We start from the raw sequence: 25,630 nt of genomic DNA on the forward strand, positions 1-25,630 counted from the left end.
TACAATCTCATAGAACATTTTTTTAAAAATTAACACACTATTCACAAATGCAGAATTATCTAGGACAATCAAAAAGTGTATTCAGAATAAATTAATGTCATACAATTGTGGTTATATTGTTCAGAAAGTCCAATTCTCCCCTTTGAAATGAAACTGAGACCATTGTACCTTAGGGTGAATTATTTAGCAATGCACAAATTCTCTCTCTTTACGTAGAAGTCTTCATATGAACTTAATTTCATTTACACAAAGGAAAGAAACATGAAAGAGCCACCTCACACTACTGCATTCCACTGAATTAGAATAAGATTTCTATTGAATGGCAATGAAGTCAATGTTTTATCATCTGAACACTAGTAGCCTCTGTGTCCTTGCAAGTTTTACACCTTGAATTAGCAGCAACATGTTTAATAGGTTCAGTAGTACATTTTTTCTGACACTGAATTGGGCCAGTTTACATTTATAGTAAGCCATTTAGCAGTTGGTGTGCAATATCAGTCCACTCCTGCATGTGAGAACTAATAAACACACTGGGAAACAAAGATAAATGAGACTTAAACCTTTAGTTTAAATGTTTTCAGTCTATAGTGAAAACATAGTGAAATTAAATAAGTACCATATTAGGGTAAAGGAGTAGAGCGGAAGAGACAACGGGAAATAGGTAAACTACTGAAAGCTCAAGAAAATGGAAAATTCAAGCTGTGGAAGATCTCAATAAAACCTGCAAAGCAGCATTAGTTTGCGTGTCAGGTAGGCTATGTTTGATTTATTAATATAAATTAGTATAACTGGCATATTTGCAAACAGGTTGATGGGAGTTCATTCATTAATTGCTCCGGCTCTTAATGGACATGTTTAGGGTTTAGCCCTTGGCATTCTATTTATGTAAATTGTTTGACAAACCTTCAGGAACCAAATAATATGACCAACTCTACTTTGTATATCAATATTTTGGTCCCAATCTTGCAAGGTGTTTAGCATTCAACTCCCATGGACTTCAACAGGAGATGAAGACACTCAATACCTCATTAACTGGGCCACTTTTTTTTTTTTTTTTTATTAATACTGCTGGTTTTCCTTTTGTATTTTAGAATGGTAAACACTAGGGTTAAAGTAAATTCTAGAGGAAAACTTGTTTTTACAGCAGTAAAAGATGCAGGTTATGTACTAAAAGTTTCCTTGATCATTTCTTTTCAGTATGTATATAATGTATATTATGCACAACTGCTCTCATATACATATATACATGTCTTCTATATACTGTACAAGATTTAGTAATCGTCTATGGAAATTTAAAGTGCCACAGCTCAAATGTGCTCATCTGACTTCCCATGGGCTTTTGATGAGTTCTCTAGTCACCTACAGAAATGAGACCCTGGCTTTATGACAATCAGTGTTCTTAGAAGATTAAATTAATCCTTTCACAGCTGTACTAACTGGAATCCAGTGGTCGAACTAATCCTTCTTTGTAAACACGAAGAATAGCTTCACACACGAACTTGTACTGACTCTGTGTAACGAAAAAAAGAATGAGTAAAAATATTAATGATCAGTCACATCAGTTATAAGCTATTGATTATAGTATACTAATGAATACTAACTAAACACAGTAAACTACCTTTAGCTTTACTGCCATCTCTGGCACTGAAACATGGGCAGGAGAAGAGGACAAATACAAAGACAGATAGAAAAAATAAAAGTATTACAGCTACACTCAGTGGAGATGTATGCAGAATTTACACTCGAGTAAATGCCAAATGTTGTATGGTGCAAATTTTGACCTCAGACACAAGCATGAGTCTCCTGGTAACTTTAATGGGTGCAATGTACAAACATCCAAGAGGCAAGGTTTAGCCAGAAGGAAAGTCTAAATTTATGCATCTGATTCCTTAGCCCACATGGCTATTTAAATGGAAGCTAATTTGTTTCAATTACTTTCTTTCATATATTTTATCTATGGTGTAATTTGTACTGATGTTAATTGATCATTTAAAAGATAGCAATTTATCCATCCCTTTAATATACACATTACTTGAGTCCTCAAAGCATGCAAACTACAAAAAGGGAAATGCATTAAACAGTCTCTTAATTTAACAAATGGAAGGCAGCGATGTACTTCATGTCTTTCATTTAAAATGCTTAAACAAAGCGTTTTATCTTCCAAACTATGTCAACACTGCTGCACAAGTTGAAATTGATTTAGTTCAGTTTTGTACAGGCAGGGTACAAACTTTTGGGAGAGAACCCTGAACTATGACATCCACCCTCCTTTTACCTCATCACCCCCAACATTTTGAGCTCATTTATAATCTTACAGCACTTTGGAATGTTTTTATAATGAAGTACTTTACAAATGAGATTAGAGTATTTTTCCTCTTAAAGAGCATCTAAGAAGTAGACCATTAAACAAATTTCTATTTTTTCCATAACCATTCATTAAAAATATTTGAGTCCCTTTCTGAACTGGGAATGTCATGTCCTGTTGTTGACAATTGGAGCCATATAAGTTTCAAAACATACTTGGCCTGAAGCAAATATTTAGGGCTAATATAAAAGCTGTAGAATATGGGATCACAATAAAAATTCAGGAGAGATTTATAGCAGCTCTAGAAAGTGAGACCAAGTTACACATGTTTTTTCTTTCTCAGAAGGGGCTTCGTATCCAAAATATGAACTCTCCCCAGCAACTCAAGTGTGATATGCCCAAAGAGCTTTAGGTCCCAGAAATGTGAGTATGCATTAACTCCTTCATTTTGAGTACCAATCTTTTTTTAGCCATCTGCCCTACATTCTCATGTTGATTGCAATGGAGTGTTTGGCAGTAGCTTAGATTAATCCCTCCCCCCATAAAAAACTTCAAGGTTTAGCATTGCTCCCAGCCCCATCCAGCCTGAGGAGTGAAGGTCCTGAAGTTGCATTTAGTCCTCAGTTTTCAATATGTTATCATAGTGCATTACCTGATGAGTAACTTTTTTCCTGCACTTTACTAAATTGGCTAAAATTTACAGGAAATCTTGGGGATGTAAGTTAATTTTTTGCAGCTCAATTTTCATGTCATCCACCTCCGCTCCCAGTCAACTACTCCTATCTCAAATATTAATTTGTTCTTATGACTGTGATGTTTGTTGTTCTGTTTATATTTGTTAATTACTTTGACTTTTTCTTCATCGTTAGTCATTTGCATATTTCACTGCTGCCTGCACAAGTCAACTGTGATATTTAACTCCCTGATTTATTACTTCTGTTAACTCCATTGTGTAAGCAACTTATTTGGAAATAAGATTGGATGTTTCATCATTGATTCCTATGATGCAGACAGTGACTACTTGTTTTCCTTGCCATTCTAATTGCCATTGCTTGTATTCTGATTGCTCACTCAACTGCGTTCTCATGCCCTCCACTGAAACATTCCCCAGGTTAGCTTTTTTAAACAAATGGTGAATGTAGGCATAGCAGCGATTGTCAAATATGATTTTAAGACTTCTTCATTTTCTTTAATGTATTGCTACCCCTTCTACGTTAGTCACCATGAAACCTCAAGTTTTTAATAAGCTGAGTCAGCATAACAACTTTTTCTTCTTCAGTGGTTATATAGTAGAGTAGGATTAGAGGAAATCCACTGGCCTGTCATCCAGCTAACAATTCCCTGTTATGAAGCAGCCTAACAATCCTACTTGCTAAATCTCTCCCTAAAGTCTTAAAACAATCAATTAAATAATCATCTCAAGGAAGTTACTCATTTCTGAATATTTTCACCTATACCTTCCCTCTTTTTGTGACCAGTCTGCTGTAGCCAAACTGTAATTCTCTTTTGCTTCACTATCTGCTTTGAACACAGAGTGCTATACAAATTCAAAGTGTTTTGACAATATTCTGATGTAGGGCTCCCTCAGTTTCCCTTGAAACCATTCCACCGTGGATACAGTAAAAAAAAGTCACTGGAGCAGGGAGACCGAATCTTGAGTCTCCCAAACTCCAAGGGGAGTACTCTAACCACCAGACTGCAGAGTCATTTTCATGCTTGTTTTCTCTCTCCTCTGGCCCTATGACTTTTTATATTATCACAGTAGAACAGCTTCAACCGGAGAGATTGAAGAAGACACAATAAAATATCCCAGATCCCAATGGTTAGGGTATTTACCTGTGAGGTGGCAGACACTAGTTCAAATCCCTTGTTGTCTCCCTCAGGTAGAGGAGGGACTTGAACCAGGGTCTCCCACATCCCAGATGAATATTTTAGCCACTGGGCTTAAAGTTACAACAGAGATCTTCCTCCTCCTTCTCTCTCCCCAGCTGTCTCCTTTTGTGTGAGATTGCCTATGAGTGCCCCATTCGGGAGGCAACCTCTAAGTACGCTTACTAGGTTGGGCCCTGCAGGCATTAGGTGAAAGAACTCCTGTCTTCCCCTGATCTGTGCATCTCACTGTGGCTTTGGTGTCTGGATGTGTTGCAGTGTGCATGCGCAGGGGCAGGGATATATGGACTTAAGGAACTTTCACTGCAAAAATTTAGGCACCAGCAATTTTAGGCACCTATAGGGTTTAGCAGCAACTGAGTGGGGGTTTTGTAATCCCCAATGGGGCCTGATTCTGGGATCCAGGCACCTAAAGTTGCAGTTACACACCTAGATCCTTTTACATATCTAGCCCCAAATTTCTTGCACTGGGGCTAGACCTCAGAGGACTCCAGGCTGAAGACCCAATTTGGGAAACCTGATTTACTGACTTGAAATGTTTTGGGCATGTCCTTCCTACCTCAGGAAAGGACAAATAAAACTTTTATTTAATCCTCAAGAGAGAGAAAGCACTTGTGACTTTTCTTTTTTTCAAACAGATACTTAAAATTAATGAATACAATAATTCTGGCTTTTCATCTCTTTGTGCTTTAGTTCCCGATCTGTCAAATGGGATTAATATCAGCATCTAATCTCACAAAGGTGTTGCAAAAATAAATACATTACTACTTCTGAAACACTCAGATGAGTGCCACAAAAATGCAAACAAGGAAATTAATAATTTTGTATTCAAAGCAGCGCTTGGATAGTGTGCCACTAGTAAGGCTTGGGACCGTGCATGGAATGAGGAGGATAAAAGTAAGTGTTCACTGCATGAGGCAGGTATCCCATGGAAAAAAATAGTATGTAATCATGTAATTAAAGATTTGGGCATATTCATTATGATAAGGACCAGGATTAAGGTTGCAAAGGCAAACTTAATCCTCGCATTTCCTAATTTCTGAAGGCTTGCTTTTGTAATCTTAACATTCTTTTAACCCAGTTTTTTGGATCCAACAGAATAATTACTCTGGTGAATCACACAGCCTACTCTTAAGGTCATTAACTTATTACTAAGTAGAATTTACACCTCTTCCTCAGTTAGCTTCCTCTTTCTTTTGGTTGAATGAGAACTGTGAGGCATTTTCTATGTCATTCCTTCTGAAGTTTCAAGAGATACAAAGTGCCAAATTCAACAGTCACATTTGTGGGTTTAAATCCCTTTACTCCACTTGAGTTGAAGATACTGCCTTGGAAACAAGCACATTGTTCTCAATCCACCTGACAGCCAGATCTTGTCACCAATAATTAATCTACTCTCTTGTTCAAGAAAGTGGGACCTATGCTACTTGTAGTGGGGTGATCACCCCGCTCCGGCCCTGGAAGGGTACAAGCAGCCCTGGGGAGGCCTCCAGTGGTAAAAGCAGTCCTGAAGAGGGCTGCAGCTGTGAAAGCTGGGCTGATTGGGAAAGCAGCCACAGCTGTAGCTGGCTTAATAAGGGCCCAGCTGGCCCTTCTAAGAGGGCAGTGGGCCAGGGGCAAGCAGTCTCCCTCTAGCTCAGGAGGGAGATAGACCTAGCTGCCTGAGTGCTAAAGGGTACTAGAGTGAAGCAGGGCTGGGGAAAAGGCCAGAGGAGCTGGGGAGCTCTGGGCCAGCAACTCCCCAGGTTGCAGGGCCTTGTACAAGGCCCCTGGAGGTACTGGGTTACAGGGAAAGGCAGCAGGTCAAAACCTCCCTTGCCTGTGATGACTGGCTTATACAGACTGCAGTCGCCCCAGTGAAAGGGGGCTAGATGGCGACTGGCAGTAGCCCATAGGCTGAGACAAGGTGTGGGTAAAGGGTGGGGGTTCCCTGGGAAGGGGAGACCCAGATCTGTGGGGTATTGCCTGGAGGGGCAGCACCGCAGGTAAAAGGGCACCGGAGTCCTGGGAGGGACACAGGGGCCAGCAGCAGCGGGATACTGGCCTGCAGAGGGTGCTCTGCGCTGGAAAGAGCTAATTTCCTGAGACGACCAGCAGGAGGAGCCACAGGGGTGAGTCGCTGAGTCCATGCACCCTTATACTCCTCCACTCTTAATATTTTCATTGGCAACCTATTCATTTCTAAAGCCCATTCAAAACTGCTTCTTGATTTTCAAAACTCTCTGCTGCTTACTCTTTCCCCTCTCCCTCCAACCTAGGCCTCCTTCTGATTTCTGCCCTTGACCTTGTGAACAAACAACCCTGAGTGACATAAATTACTCCAGCATAAGCGCTAGTGTGGACAGAACTTCTCCCACTGACATAGCTACTGCCTCTCATGGAAGGGGTTTTATTATGCTGATGGGAGAGCTCTCTTCCATCGGCACAGTGTCTTCATCTGACGTGCTGCAGATACCCACCACATAGTCACTTTTCGTTTTAAGCCACACCTGAAAATCTTCCTTTTCTTTTTAGTTTATGAAAGGTTCTCTAAGGATGACATTTACAAACTAAATTATATTTTAAATGTTTGTATATAATATCTTGTATAAGAGATTTATATAAATCTGACTCAAAGTTCACTCTATTTTACTACTTGCTAGTTACAAAAATCGATGTGTCTTTAAAGGGCAAGACAGGAAATCAGTTTAAACATTTACAAAAAATTGAAATACACAGCTCACAAGCAGGGCTGTCCTTTCTGATCAGGTTAATTTATGTTTTCAGCTTATGCAATATAAAAATAATTGAAAATCATGCAGACAACTAAATCAACTTTATATGAACCACCCATGTTTCTCTTTGTTAATAATGAAACAAAGAGCATGCACAATGCCCTCTCCTTAACTTACTGATGTTTGCACCATCATAGCTCGCTGGTCTCGCATTTTTCGTACAATATCCAGTGGATAAACAGGTTGGTTTCTTTCAATTAAGCACATGGCTGTTTCCATAGTGACCAATACACCAGTGCGGCCTATTCCAGCACTACAAAATGTAACAGAATCCCCCCACATAAAATTAATAGGCTTTTGCCATGCCCTGAATACATATCACAGAGTAACATTAAAACACTCTACATACCTTTGGGAATAAAAGCAACACAGCTTAAAAGTAAGAATAGAACACAATGTATATTTTTAGGACAACATAAGCAATATTTTCTTTATACAACTGTAAGAAAACAGCATTTTTACATAAATAAAAATTCTAGAAAAAAACCATAAGTTTAAGTAAATTACTTTAAAATTGTTATGATTTTTAAAAATGATATATATTTTTTAGATTTGATTTAAAATCAACCTTAATAAAATAAAACAATGTCAAACTTTAGAGCTACAAGTCCACTCAGTCCTTGTTCAGCCAATTACTCAGACAAACAAGTCTGTTTACATTTGCAGAAGATAATGCTGCTGCCTTGTTTACAATGTCACCTGAAAATGAGAATAGTCATTTGCATGGCATTGTTGTAGTCCATGTCACAAGATATTTATGTGCCAGATGCGCTAAATATTCATATGTCCCTTCATGCTTCAACTACCATTCCAGAGCACATGGATCTATGCTGACGAAAGGTTCTGCTCGATAACAATCCGAAGCATGTTCATTTTCATCATATTTCAAATATTTCATATTTTCATCATCATGAGTCAGATGCCACCAGCAGAAGGTTTTCTCTTTTGGTGGTTCGGGTTCTGTAGTTTCTGCATCACAGTGTTGCTCTTCTCAGACTTCTGAAAGAATGCTCCACACCTTGTCCCTCTCAGATTTTGGAAGGCACTTTAGATTTTTGAACTTTGGGTCGAATGCTGTAGCTCTCTTTAGAAGTCTCACATTAGTACCTTTTTTGCTTTTTGTCAAATCTGCAGCGAAAGTGTTCTTAAAATGAATAAGATGTGCTAGGTCATCATCCAAGATGGCTATAACATGGAATATGTGGCAGAATGTGGGTAAAACAAAACAGGAGACATACAATTCTCTCCCCCAGGAGTTCAGTCACAAGTTTAATTAACATATTTTTTTTCCAACAAGTGTCATCAGCATGGAAGCACGTCCTCTGGAATGGTGGCTGAAGCATGAAGGGCATACAAATGGTTAGCATATCTGGCATGTAAATACTTTGCAATGCCGGTTACAAAAGTGCCATGCAAATACCTGTTCTCATTTTCAGGTGACATTGTAAATAAAAGTGGGCAGCATTATCTGCCATAAATGTAACCTAACTTGTTTGTCTTAGTGATTGGCTGAACAAGAAGTAGGTCTGAGTGGATTTGTAGGCTCAAAAGTTTTACATTTTCGTTTTTGAGTGCAGTTATGTAACAAAAACACCTACACTTGTAAATTGCACTTTCACGATAAAGAGATTGCACTACAGTAGTTGTATGAAGTGAACTGAAAACTACTATTTCTTTTGTTTATCATTTTTACAGAGCAAATATTTGTAATTGAAAATACTAATAAAAAGCGAGCACTGTACACTTTGTATTCTGTGTTGTAATTAAAATCAATATATTTGAAAATATAGAAAAAACATCCACAAATATTTAATAAATTTCAATTGGTATTCTGTTGTTTAACAGTGCGATCAAAACTACCATTAATCGCAATTAGTTTTTTGAGTTAACTGCTTTTAATCAACAGCCCTATTAAAAAGCATTAAGTTGTTTACTACATTAAACAACAGTTATTGGTGTCGGATGGTCATATAATTGAGCAATTCAACCAGAAAGATTAATCATGAAGGAGGCAACGGGACAGTAAAGAAACCCATCCCCTTACATACAATACCGTAACTTTCATCTCCATTGGATAAGTGCTCACTGGCTAATAGGCTTATAGCCTTACGATTTCACTTTTATTTCAAGGAATTTGCTGCCCTGCAGGGTGCATACTATTGAATAATTCATAGAATGTGTAATGTCCTTTCTACAGGACAGATGGAATACTAAATCTCTAGGACTCCATCCAATGTAACAGAACTTTTATTTCAAGTACCTGCAATGAACAAGGATCGGTTCATTCTCCACTCTCTTTGGCCTCATACAGGTGACAAACTCCAAAAAATCCCTGGAGTCATCAGGAACACCATGATCAGGCCAAGCAACATACTGAAGATGGGTGATGGTGTGCTCTTCCTCTGTCTGAAATGCAATTGTAGTGTCACCATATCTCACTCAGTACTGTAGTAGCTTTACTAAAGTTCATTGGATAAATACAATTTGTTTCATAATAAACTTACCTAAGCAGCACAAGGCTCCATATCCTGTACAACAGACTTCAAAATTTTCTAACAGAATATTTTCTTATTAAAAAAACAATAAAATAAGTGATTCTTGGAGAACAAAGTTTAATAATAAATGTAGGTGTTTAATAAGAGCATATTTACTATATATAGCTCCTTTCAGCCCAAAAGATTTCAAAATGGTTTTACCATTTATACTTTGGGAACAGTAATTCCAGCAAAGAAATGCAGCCATCTCTGAAGTAACACATGGCAACAGCTATGTACAGCAATATTACACAATAGTTTAGATTAGAAAGGAGGAAATACCTGCTGAAATTGCAGAAGAAATTTACAGTCAGAACACAATTACCAGATTTGAAATTTGGTCTGGACTCGAGGGTTAAACACCCGTCCGTCATGCAAAAAGTGCCATAGAATCTTTAATGATTAAGTAATATAGACCTTTGCTTACATTTCATCCAAAAGACGGTATCCGCAGCAGCATCTGCTAACACTGCACTGGGATGATGGTTTAGTACTGACACTGGTGGAACAGTGCCACCTGCAAAACTATTTCCACCTGCAGCACGCTAGGTGTTCCCTCCAAATACTGACCCAGTGCAAGCCTTGTGACCTTGAGAGATTTAGTGGGATTACAATACAAAATAATATGGCTGCTGACCAGTTCTAAATCTGTTTTCCCCTTCATAGTCATCATACATCTTATACACTGACAGAAAGAAGAAATGTTAAATAATGTATGTCTATTTGTGGATTTGATCAGAACATAAGTTTACATGGGCATATTTGCTAACTATGATTCCTGTTAACAGGACAGGTTATGTATAGTATATACTGATATGTTAGAGAAATTATGAATGAATTATATTTATACTGCCTGTCGAAGCACTTCATTCTGTATGATGAAAATGTAATTAGTTGAGAAATTCTATTGTACAAAGGGCTCTTTTTCATTTAATTATACCTAAGGGAAGCCATGTACTAGAAACTACTTCAATTTCTTAACTTCCTGTTGATTCTCATCGTGCAAAAGCAACTCTTCTTAACACAATCACCTTCACATGCAAATGCATTCCAGTGACTGACTCATTCTACTTTATTTGCATACAGCTGTCAACATATGCACGGGGCATGATTTGAAAAACACTAGTTTTATAACATGGCTTTGGTCCATATTACATTTAACTTTTTAAACCAGACTATTTTCCAGAGGTTAGACTGGAAAAAATGAGCGATGATATTCCCCCAAGCTCTAATATATCAACATGCCAAAATGAAATGCCACTCACAAAGACCGTGAAAAATCTTCATAATATGGTCAACCCTCTTTCTTCCGTATTTTTAGTAACAGTGAAATAGTTAACTATGCTGACATTTCAATGTTCATCATTAAGCTCAACATTAACACTCAAATGAGAAGAATGCTGCTCTCATTCATTCACATTGCTTTCACACTCAGGATATCACTGCATGAGTTCATACTCCGGTCACATTTTAAGTTCGCCAAGTTTTTTCTGATGGGGTCACAAAAACATCTTTTCATAGTATCAAACATTATGAGCTGAAATTATAGGACTGTGTGGCTACAACCAGCTCCGTTCCCTGAATTGCCTGACTTTGATGCCATAGGTGGCTTGTTCTGTACCTGGATAGGTGCAGATATTAGATCCAATATCATTTCTAGGGACCAGGCATGTATGACATGACATAGAACCTCTATTGCCTAGCAAAATGGGCTAAAGGCATGAAAGTCCTATACACTGCACTGCAGTCCTCAGAATGAGTTTATTTCAGGCACAAGAAATAGTATGTATATACATCCCCCTCTTGGAACATGGAAGGGTATGAAATCCACTCCCCTTGAAGGCAAGGCCTCAACAATGATGACCGAAAGGCCCAGGGACCCAAGTTCCAGAGTAAATCCTAAATGTTCACCAATGTAAACTAACACTAACCAGCTAGCTAACTATAATACACTGGAAACGAGGTGAGTTTGGGATGAACTCTCCAGAATTCACTCTGGGAGCTGAGACAAGGGGTCCTTATATCGACAGCTCAACTTTGGGTCTTAGAAAGGAAGGAAGTGGGACAGGCAGACAAACATGATCCTTTTATGGCCTCAGCTCTGAATTGTTTGTTGCAACAAGGAGCAGCATAGTTGGTCTCTTGATCACTGCTTTCTAGAATGTTGCCAAAACTCTGCAAAGCCACTCAATTCCCATAAGAGGGACTATGTAGAAGCCATCCCAAAGAAAAAAAACCCACACGTTATAATAGTTCTCTTCTGAAAACATTGGGGAGTTCACCCTCAGTGTCTCAAAGAGATGAGGTGGAACAGTGATTACATATATTATGGATTACATATATTAGTTTTGTTCTCATTAACTGGAGAAGCTAGAGTGCATTTGAATCATAGCACTCAGGCTAGATGAAACTTTGACTCATTCTAAAACAAGCCAGGGAGTCTGTGGTGTGATCTTAGGTGTTCATTAAAGATTCCAGGCTGAGTCATATGTGTGAGTGCTGAACGAACACATTATTGAGGCACCTGAGGACAGCTACACAAAATTCAATAGCACTTTGAGCAGTTTTTAGATTTAAATAATAAACGTATTACTCATCACAAATGAAGGCTTGAATGTGCTAGGAGCTGCATTTTTAATAGCTCATAGACATCAAATACAATGAGCAAGCACATTACATAAGATCTCTCTAGAATAAGAGCACACTAGTCCATCAAGACTACTTCTGTTGTTGCAAGCATCTTCAGTTTTCTGTATTTTGCTCTATTCTTTCCTAAGGACCAATGTGCTCCTTTGTTAAATATCCCAGTGTTCCTCAAACTTCAATATCTTCATTACCCTTTTTCATTCTCCTTTTCAAACAGCTGTGACTTTTTCTGATGTGGTCTCCTAAGATTTTGATTCAAATTTTTAATGTTTTATCACAATAAATATTCAGTTTTCGGAATGCCCACATTTACATGTCTCCCTTCCTGTCAATAAATCCAAATTCTACTATGCTTAATCTGTTTTCCTATCTTAAATCTCAGAATAAATTTCATCCCTGTATGCCCAACACCACCTACTCTGGTTGTAGAAGCCTGTTACTCCATTTAAACTCTCACCAATTGCTTGTATTACTTATCTGGCTTTGGGTTTTTCCAAAAGTTGACATGGGTGCAATACATACCACTGGTAGTCAGAGATAATCGAGCTATGTGCATGTGTGCGCATGAAGGCAGGAAAATGGCAAACTACTCTCACAGAGAAGCAAATATGGTGTGTGCCTGTGCCTCCAACACCTTTTCAAAACAATAAGGAGGGGGCAGGAGGAACACAGTAAATTCTACACTCTACAAAGCAATTGGAGAAGTGTAGTTACTTAGGGGAGAAGTTGTCAGAGATGTAGCTTGAGGGGCTAGAGATGTAGGATTTTTGTATTTTAACTTGCAAGGTATGATTTCTGATACTTGACCTTTAATTAAAAAACTGGCCAGTTAGTGGTAGATTCCTATGGGATATTTTAAAATGACACAAATGCTTCCACCTTTCAGAAGACAATAGATATTTTGTGGTTAGAACTTTGAGAGAGGATGTAAAGATGTCAGAGAGAAAAACACAGGGCAGCTTAAAATTAGAGGTGGACAGGAACCAAGTCCCTCTGTATAAACAAACTCAGACTTTCAAAAAGCTTGGATGTGATCCGAATATGAACTTTGCAGTACAAATTCATCTGTAAAAGTGTTTCATGCATTTGACTCTTCCTCTTTTCTCCTCTTTCATTACAACAAAACAGCAGCAGCTGAAGAGTACAAAAATCTTGCATAATTTGCAAGTGTTCCAACTGTGCACTCTATGAAGCTGCCTTTTCAGTTTAACAAAACTAATGGAAGAAGATTCACATGATTCTGTAAGCTCCCTCAAAACTACATTACAAGGATTCACCTTTTTCGGCTAATTGCTCTATGGACGTGTGGCACTGAAGAATTGTCCCAGCCTCCGCTTTTGAATGAGCAAAAATATTACGAAGAAAAAAAATCTATATTTTAGCCCTCAATGTTTATAGTTGGGGGCTGTAAAGCAGCATGTATGAGTATAATATTGTATAAATACACAATAGCATAATAATAGAACAAGGCCTTATAATTAGTTATTTTTTTATTATTTTTTTTAATTTTTTTATTTTTTATTAAAGTAACTCACTAGAAAGATCTTCAGAATTGCATGGTTTTGGGGTCATCCCTAAAGAAAATTAATCTAAATGCACTGGTTCTTGTAATACCTATAATATATATACAAGTTGACAATACTTAGTTATATTTCTCACTACAGCAAAACCAAAAAAAACAACTCCCACCCCCAAAAGCTAAAGGCCACACTACAGAAAAGCACTCACCTCAATATTTGTAATCACCATTTCTCTAAAAACATAGGCAATAGTACAATCTTCAGATTGACACTTGACACGAAAGTTGCCATACTCCATTATATCTGGTGGATCAGGCCAATACTGATGACATTTGGTCTGTAAAGAAAAAAGAAAGTACAAGCCATGAGCCTACAATTAATACATTTTCTCATTTGAACAGGGCATCTATGTGACCCAACTCTCTCGTCCTATGTTAATATTCAGAGAGCTCAGTAACGTTATTTATAACTGTTCTGGTTTGTTTTGTGGAATGTGTGCATCTGTACCTGAGAACAGCTTGACATGTTGGGCCTGATTCTCCACGGCCTTGTGTAATTAGAATAATAGAATATCAGGGTTGGAAGGGACCTCAGGAGGTCATCTAGTCCAACCCCCTAGTCACTTATACCCGTGCAAAGTGCGTGCTGAATGCCATTTCCTTTACACAGGTGTCAATGATTGACTACAGTGTATGAACTGGTGGAGAATTAGACCCATCACATCTAATGGCATTATTGAACACCTTTAATCCTCAGTGCCTGCTTTCTGAGATTTAAAAACCTCCACGACCACTGAGCAATCAAATTTTTGCTGATCATGGGATAGTAGCAGAGTTTCTGTAAAAATACAACCCAAGTTTTTGCTGAGTCAGTGAAATTCTTGTTTTACAAAAATGTGGTCTGAGCTAACAGTTATTTTAAGTGCTATTTTCGTTTTTTGAAATCTCACAGGAATATATAGTAATTTTTTTCAAGTGAACAACACACTTTTGAAATAATATCAATGCAATATTACAAATCATGGGTGTACACACATACAAAAATGGAGACCGGCCTTGAAGACTGGATCAAAATGTCAAACCTCAGTGTTGTTCCCATGGGTCAAAATAACTAGTGACAAGATTTATTTTTTTAACTTTAATAATGTGCCATTTTGACCTTTGCATATAGTTTTGCAAGTTTTAGGAGGCATTAAGATTGAGTGGGCATTATAAATTAGCGGGATTACAGTGGGGATTGGCAACTGGAAACGAATGCTACATTATTGAACTAGGATAACAGTTTCTTTGTTTTGGAGAGCAAAAGCACTGCAGCTCATTTTAATGAGCTGAAAAGGCTTTTGCCAGGAGTACGCTGGAACAAGTACGTTTAATGTGTGATTTACACTGGGGAGCAGTTTTCAAAGAGGATGCTGATTTTTCATTTGTATGACAAATATCAAGATATTTACTTTTAGTCACATGATCCTCTTCGATGGGGATGGGGGAGTGGAGATAAATAACATGTATTTGGTGACTATCAAAACTAATTACAACATTTATGACAGAGGTCAAACAGACTTGAAGGGTTAGAAGTATCAGAAATGAAAGTCTTCAAACATGAGGGATGTTTTTTCAAGAATGCAAATTACAGATTCTAGAACAATAATGTCAAATCTTTTCAGCCTGAGAGCCAAGCATATTTCAGCAACATCAAGGAGCCACATTCAATACACTGGGGCAGATACTCTGCCCTGTTCTGCTCCCTTTGTGTCACTGAGACTTTGTTAAAGGACTTTAGCTCTTTTTGCCAGTGGGAGTAACTTACCATAGACTATCAGAAAACTAAAGTCTTTGTCTTTGGCCGTAGACCAAGGTTGCATAAATGGATGATTGAATAGTCCAGGTTTTACCCCCATTTAGGTTATAACCCCATTTGGGTGTTTATTTTACATATAATGGCCAATGGGACAGACTATCAAGGAGATGAAGAAAGCTCTAAGATCTATACAAGCAGTGCTGCACTTCACTCATGTCCATGGGGGCAGTCTAATCACTTCAGCTCTTAGAGTTCTCAAGGCTAAAGTCTGTGCCCAAATACTACATGGTGCAAAAATATCGGGCTGGAAGAATACTCTGAGTTAGATGTTGTGTCAAACACATTTTTAACGAAATGTTCAGCCTCTCAAATTACACCCGACTTGTTTTACTCAGGGCAGAGGTAGGGGAATGTATTATTTTGACCAAAGCCAATGCCTTTATACTAATTATTGGCTCTGTATTTGGCACATGAATCAACAGTGCCTTCCAAGGTTATGTCTGGAAGAACAGCTCAACAAGCTACATACTCAACAAGTTCACCATTCCCTCCATTCTTTGGGTTTTTTGGAACTTGACTTGGTTAGGACTGTAAGCAGAAGGGTGAAAAGCTTAACTAAGCTCAGAGCAAAAGATATCTGTAAGCCCCAGATGTAGCACACAATAAATATGTCTTCTTGTCCACAGATATATCCACAGATATGTGAAATATTTGGATATTTTGAACAGTACATTAAGGATAGCCTGTTATAATTGGGACTTAGAAATTTACCCTAATTGTGAGCTCAACTGTGAAAAGTGAAAGTTCCTAAAATGTCACAATAACTAATAAAGACAAATGTTAATGGGAAAAAGTGCAAAAAAAAAAAAGACAAAAAGACTAAATATGTCCAAACAAAACGGCCTCCTGATATAACTCAAGGACTGTGTTAAAATCATGCTTGGTAAACAAGGGAAGTGTGGAACTGGAAACTAATGAACCAAAATTGGTGTGTCAGAAATTAGGTCTAACTGGTGGAAAAATAATGAGGGGATGGGCTATTCCACTCCATTCTTGGGACTTTAAAGAAAGAGACTTTGGAAAACAAAGTGGCGTGAGCTTTACCCTCACAGCGGCCACTCCTACTGTCTCTTGGGACAATGGCCGTCCCTAGGAGGGTGTGGGTCTGGGACATAGGCACCTCTAATCTGCTGGAGGATGCTTACCCCTGGCTCTGTCCAGGCTCTGCCTCCACTCCACTCCTTCCACCAAGGCCCCACTCCCACCCTGCCCTCACTCCCACCCAGTTCTGCCCTTCTCTCCCCTCCCCTTCAGCGCCTCCTGATGCCATGAAACATCTGATCCGTGGCAGGCAGAAGGCGCTGAGAGGGAGGGGGACATCGGCTGATCGGCGGGCAGGAGGGGGAAGTTTTCGTAGGGGGAGGTCCTCCTTCCCCCCCACCCTCCTGCCCATCCCCATTCGCCATCTCACCCATCCCCATTCGCCACCTCACCCCACTTTCCTGGGGTGTTCGCAGTAACTGGTTATTGGTTTTTCAGCTGTTCCTCTTTTCCCCCTCTCCTAGGTTTCCATGGATGGCTGTGCGGGAAAGGAATGCCATCTTTTGCAGGATCTCTCCTAAGTGCAGGCAAAGGCAGTCAAGCTCCTTCTGCTTTCCTTCAACATAACTGAAAAGGACCCCCCAAAAAGGGTGATACTAAGGCAGGCTGGGATTATGTCAATTCAACAGTTTCCCTCAGCAGATCCCACAGTGAAGAGCTCTAGTGGAAGTTAAAGTTATTTAAAGCTCACTGCAAAAATGTTGAAAGAGGACAGAACCATATATCCTCTTCTGGTATGAATTTTTCAGTAGGTGGATGCAAAGGGCTTAGCTGGTGTAGGGTGGTATGGTTAATATACACAAGGGCGAGCTTTCCTGAGTCTAGCCTTCAGTTTAGTTAAAGCTGTTTTCAAAAGATTTTTCAAGTTGAAACATTACAGTTTCTTAGCAACAACACTGCTGTAGAGTGCATGCACTGCTTTTGAATTACTCAAGACAGCCTGGTTACGTTTCTCTAAAGCATTCTGATTAGGTTTTAATTTAGGTTAAGCCACTTATATATCTTAAAATTTTCTTCTCTCTTAGTAATTGCAAATAAGGTTATATATCTAAAAGCTCCTTTATACATATGTACATATATACCTCCACAACCAAAAATCATCTCTCACATAGTTTCAACATATATATGTGAAGCTTATATTAGATGAGTGAGCACATATTTCTGAACAACTTCTCCTTTGGAAGAAGAACGCTAATCACAGAAAATTAAGCTATGGCATTATCATCACTATAACTAACTCCTCATTGATTCAATCATATTTTATTTTGTGCCAGTTGGTTTGAACACCCCATAAAATCAGTAAAATGATTATTTCTGGCATGTTTTTAATTAAATGCTTATACATTCTCTCTCATCATGCCATCTGATTGTCCCTGAAACTTTCACAGTTTGGATCTGCGCTTGTAGAGAAAGAAATCATTGTAAGAATACTCTTATTCTGATTGTATTTAAAACCCTAGCAACCATATAAATGAAAAGTGTATCAAATCTTGCAAAATCTTTTAGATGTTTCCACAAAATAAAACAATTCCTTCCTACTGGGAAAAAGGCTTCAAATCTCCCACTAGATTTTGAATTTGACAATTCTACTTTTCCCATTAGCACTGTGAACCAATAGTCCTCTATGTTCTCACTGATCCATATCCTGTAGTCTTTTTTAAGGTGAGTGGCATATTTATTATTTAAATTTTCCAAAACTGCCTCGTTTTAAGTTTATAACACTTGTATAAAACTAGAATAATGTACATGAAATTTCAAAGTGTACTGATGATTTTCTGCACTAAACATTAGGGTTTGCATTAAAAATACCACATTTGAAGAAACTTCAGAAATACCATTAAAACAACATTTTGGGTGAAAGATTTGGCATGAAAAATTATTAATTGCTTAAGTCAGTTTCTAGTCAATGGAAGCTCTGCTTAAATGCGGACTAATTAAGAACTGCAAAATTTCAACCAACGTGACTAAACATTTATCTAACTAGAGCAGTTTACATGGTTCAGCCAATAAACGGCCAATAAACAGCTGTCAATAAACTACTTGGAATAGTTTAAGAATTCCATGAATGTTTTTTCCTCACCCACTCTATATAGTAAAATGATTCTCTCCAATTTTCTCTATGGCTAATAACATTATCTGGACTTTTTGAGAGATGAGTGAAGGAGATACACCCCACAAACTAACTTCCTTCCCTGCTGAGAAGAGAATCGCACCTCTAAAATGGCCAGTGAGTTGCTGAATGGTTATGATCATGTTTAAGTGTCAGTTTCTTCAAGACAGTACAGAGTTAAAAAGTGAAATATTGGAAAATTTCAGGGAGATAACTATTATCAGAAGAGAAAGTTACTCACCTTGCAGTAACTGAGGTTCTTCGAGATGTGGGTGCTCCACTCTAGGTGATGGTGCGTCCCGGCGCCGTTGATCAGAGATTTTCGGTAGCAGTGCCTGGTTGGGACGCACGCACTCAGTTGGTATCTCCCGTCTCGTTGGAATCTTCCTGAGTGCTTGCGCCCCACACCCTCCTCAGTTCCTTCTCTACCGCGGAGAATCATACTAGTACTCCAAAGTAGAGGGGAGGAGGGCAGGGAGTGGAGCACCCACAGGGACATACATCTTGAAGAACCTCAGTTACTGCAAGGTGAGTAACTTTCTCTTCTTCTTCGAGTGCTGTCCCTGTGGGTGCTCCACTCTAGGTGAATGTGTAGCAGTACCCACTATGGTTGGTGGGACTTTGGAGATGCAGCAGTGAGTACTGTAGATAGTACTGTATGGTCTGCTATGGTGTCTGCCGTGGTGTCTTGCGTGAGAGCATAGCGTTTTGCAAACTTGTGTTCAGATGACCCCATAGCCGCTTTGCAGATATCAGGAATGGGAACATTGTGTAGGAAGGCAACAGATGTCGACATGGCTCGAGTGGAATGAGTTCTAATGCCTTCAGGCGGTTGAAGATTTTGCGCATTGTAACAAGATCTGATGCAGTCAGAGATCCACTTGGATAGATGTTGTTTAGAGATAGCTGTATCTTTCGATCTTTCAGTAATGGAAACAAAGAGTTGTGGAGACTTACAAAATAGTTTGGTCCTGTCTAAATAAAAGGTGATTGCTCGCCTGACGTCGAGAGTATCCAGGGTTGCCTCTTGCGGAGTCTTGTAAGGTTTGCGACAGAAAGTAGGTAAATATAGAGGTTGGTTGAGGTGGAAGGTTGATACCACCTTAGGAAGAAATTTAGGATGTGGTCTCAAAGCGACTTTGTCTTTGGAGAAGATTGTGTAGGGAGGGTGCGCCATCAGGGCGCTCGTTTCACCAACTCTCCCTGCTGATGTTATGGCAACTAAGAAAGCCACCTTCATGGACATATGAAGATGAGAGGAGGTAGCCAAGGCCTCAAATGGAGGTTTCATGAGAGCATGAAGAACAAGGTTAAGATTCCATGCAGCCGCTGTTGGGTAAATTTCAGGGTAGAGATTTTGCAGGCCCATGAGAAAGCATTTTATGGTGGAGTGGGTAAAGAATGAATAACTGTCTAATAGGTCATGGAAGGTGGTAAGAGCTGCCAGGTGCATTTTGATGGAGCTGAGTGAAAGTCCTTCCTGTTTTAGTTTCAGGAGGTAGTCTAGAATGTTAGGGAGGGTCACGTTATTGAGTGCTAAGTGATTATGTGAGCATCAGGGGGCTTCCACTTCCACAGGTAGGTTTTACGAGTGGAGTCTTTCCTACTGTGCAGGAGGACATATTGGACTTGCTCAGAACAGGCTAGTTCATGGGTTTCGAACCATGAAGGAACCAGGCTGTGAGGTGGAGCTTTTGGAGCTGGGGTGAAGAACCCGTCCGTTGTCCTGGAAAACATGGTCTGGCCTGCTGGGGAAAGCCCGTGGGTGACGGGAGGATATGCAGAGTAGGTAGGGATACCACATCTGTCTTGGCCAAGCTGGGGCAATAAGGATGACCCAGGCCTTGCCGTCCGCAATCTTCCAAAGAACCCTGTGTAACAGAGGAATTGGTGGAAGGCATACAGGAGGGAGTTGTTCCATGGGATGAGGAATGCATCTCCTAGGGATGCAGTCCGAGTCCCGCTCTGGAGCAAAACGGAACATTTTCGATTCTGGGTTGTGGCAAAAGGATCTATTGACGAGGTGCCCCAGAGGGAGAAGAGCTGTTGGAGTACTGCGGGGTGCAGTTCCCATTCACTTTGTGTCAGGAAGCGCCTCCTGAGTGCGTCGGCAGTAGTGTTGTGGCAGCCTGGTAGGCAGGAAGTGATGATTTGTATTCGATGTCGTATGCACCAATTCCATAGTTGAATGGCTTCCATGCAAAGGGAATGTGATCGGGTTCTCTCTTGTCTGTTTATGTAGTACAGGCATGCTATGTTGTCTTTTAAGGCCCAAAGAGATTTGTTCTTTCTGAGGGGAAGAAAGTGAAGGCATGCTCGCCTCACTGCTCTGAGCTCTAAGAGATTTATGTGTAGGTGTGTCTCTGATGCCGACCACCGGCCTTGTGCCGCCCTAGGTGCACTCCCCAACCGATTAGGGAAGCGTCCGTGGTGAGCATGAGCGTTGGGGAACATTGCTGAACTTGTTTACCAACGCTGGGAAGCTATAACATTGGGAGGAGGAATTAGCAGCATCCCTAAGATGTGTCTGTTGGGTTTAAAATTGGAAATGAGCCAGCCCTGGAGACATCTCATGTGTAGCCTGGCGTGGTGAACCACGAAGGCGGTGGCTGCCATGTGACCAAGGAGCTGTAGGCAAAGTCTTGCCTGTGTCCTGGGACGAATAGAGAGCGTGCGTTTGAGCTGCGTGATAGCGAGGAATCTGTCATATGGGAGCGATGCCCTGCTCTGGATTGAGTCGAGATGAGCTCCGATGAACTCGATCTGTTGTTTAGGTGTCAGAGTGGATTTTTGGATGGTTATTTGGAGGCCTGGGCTGTGAAAGAGGGAGATGGCGAAACGGGTAGCTTGAAGTGTCTCGCCATAGGAGTTGCCCTTGATAAGGCAATCGTCCAGATACGGGAAGAGCATGATCCCGTGTTTGCGGAGGTGAGCCACGACCATGGCTAGAGTCTTGGAAAAAAACTCTCGGTGTTGTGACGGGTCCGAAAGGAAGAACTCTGTATTGAAAATGGTCATGAACGATTGTGAATCGTAGGAAGCGTCTGTGAGCTGGATGAATTGATATATGAAAGTCAGCATGCTGTAGGTCGAGGGCTTTGAACCAGTCCCCTTGATCCAATGCCGGCATTATTGTGCCCAGTGTGGCCATCTTGAATCTTTGTATCCTCATGAATTTGTTCAGTCGGCATAGATCTAGTATAGGCCTCCATCCTCCGATCTTTTTCTGAGTTAGAAAGTAATGGGAGTAGAAACCTGTCCCTTGATTTTGCGTCGGCACAGGTTGCACTGCACCTAGTTGTAGAAGATGCACCACTTCTGTGCGAAGTAAGCGGTCGTGAGAAGGGTCCCTGAAGAGGGACAGGGAAGGGTAGGAGAAAGTTTGTCCTTATCAAAAGGGAGATCCTCCACTTTGGTCTGCAGTTCTTTGGGGATGCCAGATGCAGAGAGCCATGAGGATCTGCGCATAACCACAGCAATTGCAGTTGTACAGGCTGCTGTGTCTGCCGTGTCTAGAGATGCCTGTAGGGCCGTTCTGGAAATCAGTTGGCCCTCAGTCAGGATTGATTTGAAGTCTGCTCTCCTATTCTCTGGAATGTAGGAGGCAAATTCAAAAGTTTAGTGTAATTATCAAAGTCGTAACTGGCGAGGGGAGCAGAATAGCTTGCAATTCTGAATTGTAGCGTGGAGGACACATAAACCTTGCGCCCAAGACGTCAAGGCATCTAAGGTCCTTGTCTTGCGGGGTGGGTCAATATTGTGACTATTTCATACTCTGTGCAACTGCATCCATGACAAGGGAGTTTGGTGGTAGATGAAAAAAATAGGAAGTCAGCGTCCTTAGCAGAGACATAGTATTTACGTTCAGCCTTTTTGCAAGTTGGTACTAAAGACGCTGGGGTTTGCCAGAGAGTGGTCAGCCGGCTCCAGGAGTGCTTCGTTTATAGGGAGCGTGATTTTTGAGGGTGCAGACGGTTGAAGGATTCTGAGGAGTCTGTGTTGCATCTCCTGAACCTCTTGAAAGGGGATATCTTATAGACTCAGAGACTCTAGGACTGGAAGGGACCTCCAGAGGTCATCGAGTCCAGTCCCCTGCCCTCATGGCAGGACCAAATACTGTCTAGACCATCCCTGATAGACATTTATCTAACCTACTCTTAAATATCTCCAGAGATGGAGATTCCACAACCTCCCTAAGCAATTTATTCCAGTGTTTAACTACCCTGACAGTTAGGAACGTTTTCCTAATGTCCAACCTAAATCTCCGTTGCTGCAGTTTAAGCCCATTGCTTCTTGTTCTATAATTAGAGGCTAAGGTGAACAAGTTTTCTCCTTCCTCCTGATGACACCCTTTTAGATATCTTGACTGAGTGCCACCCTCCTGAAAAATTCTTGAAATTGTTTACAGTCATCCATGGCCCGTGGAGGCAGAGGTTGGAGGGCTCCTTCCAGGGCTAATGGAGAGTTAAGGATATGGCGTAACTTGCATACTCAGGAGGGGGCTCAGGCACCTTAGAAGTGGATGGAGCAGGAGATTGATGCACAGGAGGATGACTAGTAGGAGGATGTTGCCAAGCGTACCACTGAGGCCAAGGCATAGGGTAGGAGAACCCAGGTGTCGCCCATGGGGGGGCGAAGTAGGGAAACTGAGGCTGGTGTCCTTGAGCAGAGGTGCCTGTGGAGGAGAAGCAGGAGGGGAGAACTCCGCTTGTTGCTGTAAATCAAGTTCACCGTTAGGTGGAGAGAGCGGCGGTTCAAAAAATGAGCCCTGTGTACCTAGGAGCAGAGAGTGAGGCTCAGGTGGCACTGAAAGGTCACATTGAGTGAGAAACTGTTCCTCTTGCTCCCTGGGCTGAGCTGAGCCTGCTCGCTACTCTAGCTCATTAGCAGGAGAAAGTGCAAGTGACAGTAGTGCGGCAGACTGCTTGGAGTTGCCCTTCAGGGGATCTGCTACTGGTGCCCGGGTGGAAGATAGGCTCGGTGCCAACGTTCTTCTCCCTGCAGGGGAGGATTGCGCTGCCGGCACTGTGGCCGTTTGCGGTGGCCAGGAGGCACGGTGCGCTGCCGGCACCGTGGCCGTTTGCGGTGGCCAGGAGGCACGGTGCGCTGCCGGCACCGCGGCCGTTTGCAGTGCCCAGGAGGAGTGCGCTGCCGGCACCGCGGCCGTTTGCGGTGGCCAGGAGGCGCAGTGCGCTGCCGGCACCGCGGCCGTTTGCGGTGGCCAGGAGGCGCAGTGCGCTGCCGGCACCGCGGCCGTTTGCGGTGGCCAGGAGGCGCAGTGCGCTGCCGGCACCGCGGCCGTTTGCGGTGGCCAGGAGGCGCAGTGCGCTGCCGGCACCGCGGCCGTTTGCGGTGGCCAGGAGGCGCAGTGTGCTGCCGGCACCGCGGCTGTTTGCAGTGCCCAGGAGGAGTGCGCTGCTGGCACCGCGGCCGTTTGCAGTGCCGAGGGGACTGGGGCCACAAGGACCTTCCTGACACGGGAGGTCGGGTCCCTGCCTCTGCATTTTGTCAGAGCTGCGGCTGAGGCATTAGAAAAAGCTGAGGCACCTGCCTTTGGTGCTGTCAGCACAGAGGGTAGGGATCTCCCAGGAGACCCCCTACCCTTGTTAAAGTCTCTCCTGTAAGACTGTTCTGCTTCTTGCCTCCGCTCCAGGGAGGGTGAAGCAACACTGCCCACCGGTTCCGATCTGGCTGGGGAGCATGTGGGAGCGGGCTTAACCTTTCCCATCTCCGAAAGCAGCTGTAAGGATTTTTCCATCATCAGCATTTTGAACCGCAGATCCCTGTTGCGACAAGCTCTTGACTTGAGACTCGCGCAAGGGAGGCACTTCACAGGGACGTGGGTGTCCCCGAGGCACTTCACACAGTAGGCGTGCCCATCTGTCCGTGGCATGGATTCCTGACAGGAAATACACCTTTTGAATCCTGAAGCTCCTGGCATTACGAATTAGAGATAGCCGAGGAGAGTGTCTCAAGGGGGGACAAGCCTGAGGGATTTTTTTTTTTAAACTAAGTAACTAACTATGTAACTACACTAAAGGAAGGGAAACAACTGGGATGTAACTAATAATTATTTCTATGTTCTCTGTTACTGTTTGCTATAGTGACCAGGGAAGAGAAGGCAGCACTGCCCCGAGTTCCGTCTTCGGCCGAGGATGGTTGAGAAGGAACTGAGGAGGGTGTAGGGTGCACGCACTCAAGAAGATTCCAACGAGACGGGAGATACCAACTGAGTGCGTGCATCTTGACAAGGCACTGCTACCGAAAATCTCCGATCAATGGCGCCGGGAAGCACCATCATCTAGAGTGGAGCACCCATAGGGACAGCACTCGAAGAAGAATCATGGGTATTTTGTCACTATTTGAAATGTATTTAATTACCTTACTGCTACATTTTCTAAAGGATTTTGATCCTTCCCTTTTAGTATCAATTTTTTTTTTATAATCAAAAAAGAGCAATTCGCTATATCTCTTGATAAATCAGCTTTTTCAGGCACTGAGATTAAGTTTACATCTTCATGTGATCAGAAATATGTAATTCAAATGGTTTGGGAGAATGAGAGAAATAGTTTGTTCACGAGAATTTCTTCTCCCCTCATATTATAAGGGCTACTCAAACTAGATATAAGAAAGTACTTTGGGCTTTTTTTGCTTAGGGCTGAGATTGCTGCCCAAGCCTTTTCTGCTTCTATCTTTTCCCCATTAAGACAAGGATATATAAAGATCAGAATCCAATATATATATTATATATATATGAAAAAACTTTGCCATCTCGCATGAAAAAAAATGATGATTTAGGTTATTTGGAAGCTAGTTCTGATAAATTATTTGCCCTATGAAAGGATCTGTGTTCAGTTCAGTGATTATTAAAACAGCACTTACACCTTTGGGAAAAATGTATAACTTTAATTGATTAACACCATATACCTTAGATATTCAAGCTATACATTCAC

The 25,630-nt window shown here is 41.3% G+C and overlaps 1 protein-coding gene across 3 annotated transcripts in view; it reads right to left on the bottom strand.

Annotated features, from left to right (window-relative positions):
* Nucleotides 1–593: 593 nt before the first annotated feature.
* PTPN3 (protein tyrosine phosphatase non-receptor type 3) overlaps nucleotides 594–25,630 on the bottom strand; it is a 330,496-nt gene continuing 305,459 nt past the window's right edge. For all 3 annotated transcript variants that reach the window (XM_050937681.1, XM_050937682.1, XM_050937680.1), the window contains 4 exons: nucleotides 13,878–14,006; nucleotides 9,230–9,375; nucleotides 7,087–7,222; nucleotides 594–1,510 (listed from right to left, as the gene is read on the bottom strand). In XM_050937681.1, coding sequence (XP_050793638.1) covers nucleotides 1,433–1,510; nucleotides 7,087–7,222; nucleotides 9,230–9,375; nucleotides 13,878–14,006 — 489 coding nt within the window. In that variant the 3' untranslated portion in view covers nucleotides 594–1,432. The remainder of the gene's footprint in view (nucleotides 1,511–7,086; nucleotides 7,223–9,229; nucleotides 9,376–13,877; nucleotides 14,007–25,630) is intronic.

This window comes from Gopherus flavomarginatus, chromosome 2, assembly GCF_025201925.1.
Source record: "Gopherus flavomarginatus isolate rGopFla2 chromosome 2, rGopFla2.mat.asm, whole genome shotgun sequence".
NCBI classification, from domain to species: Eukaryota; Metazoa; Chordata; order Testudines; family Testudinidae; genus Gopherus; species Gopherus flavomarginatus.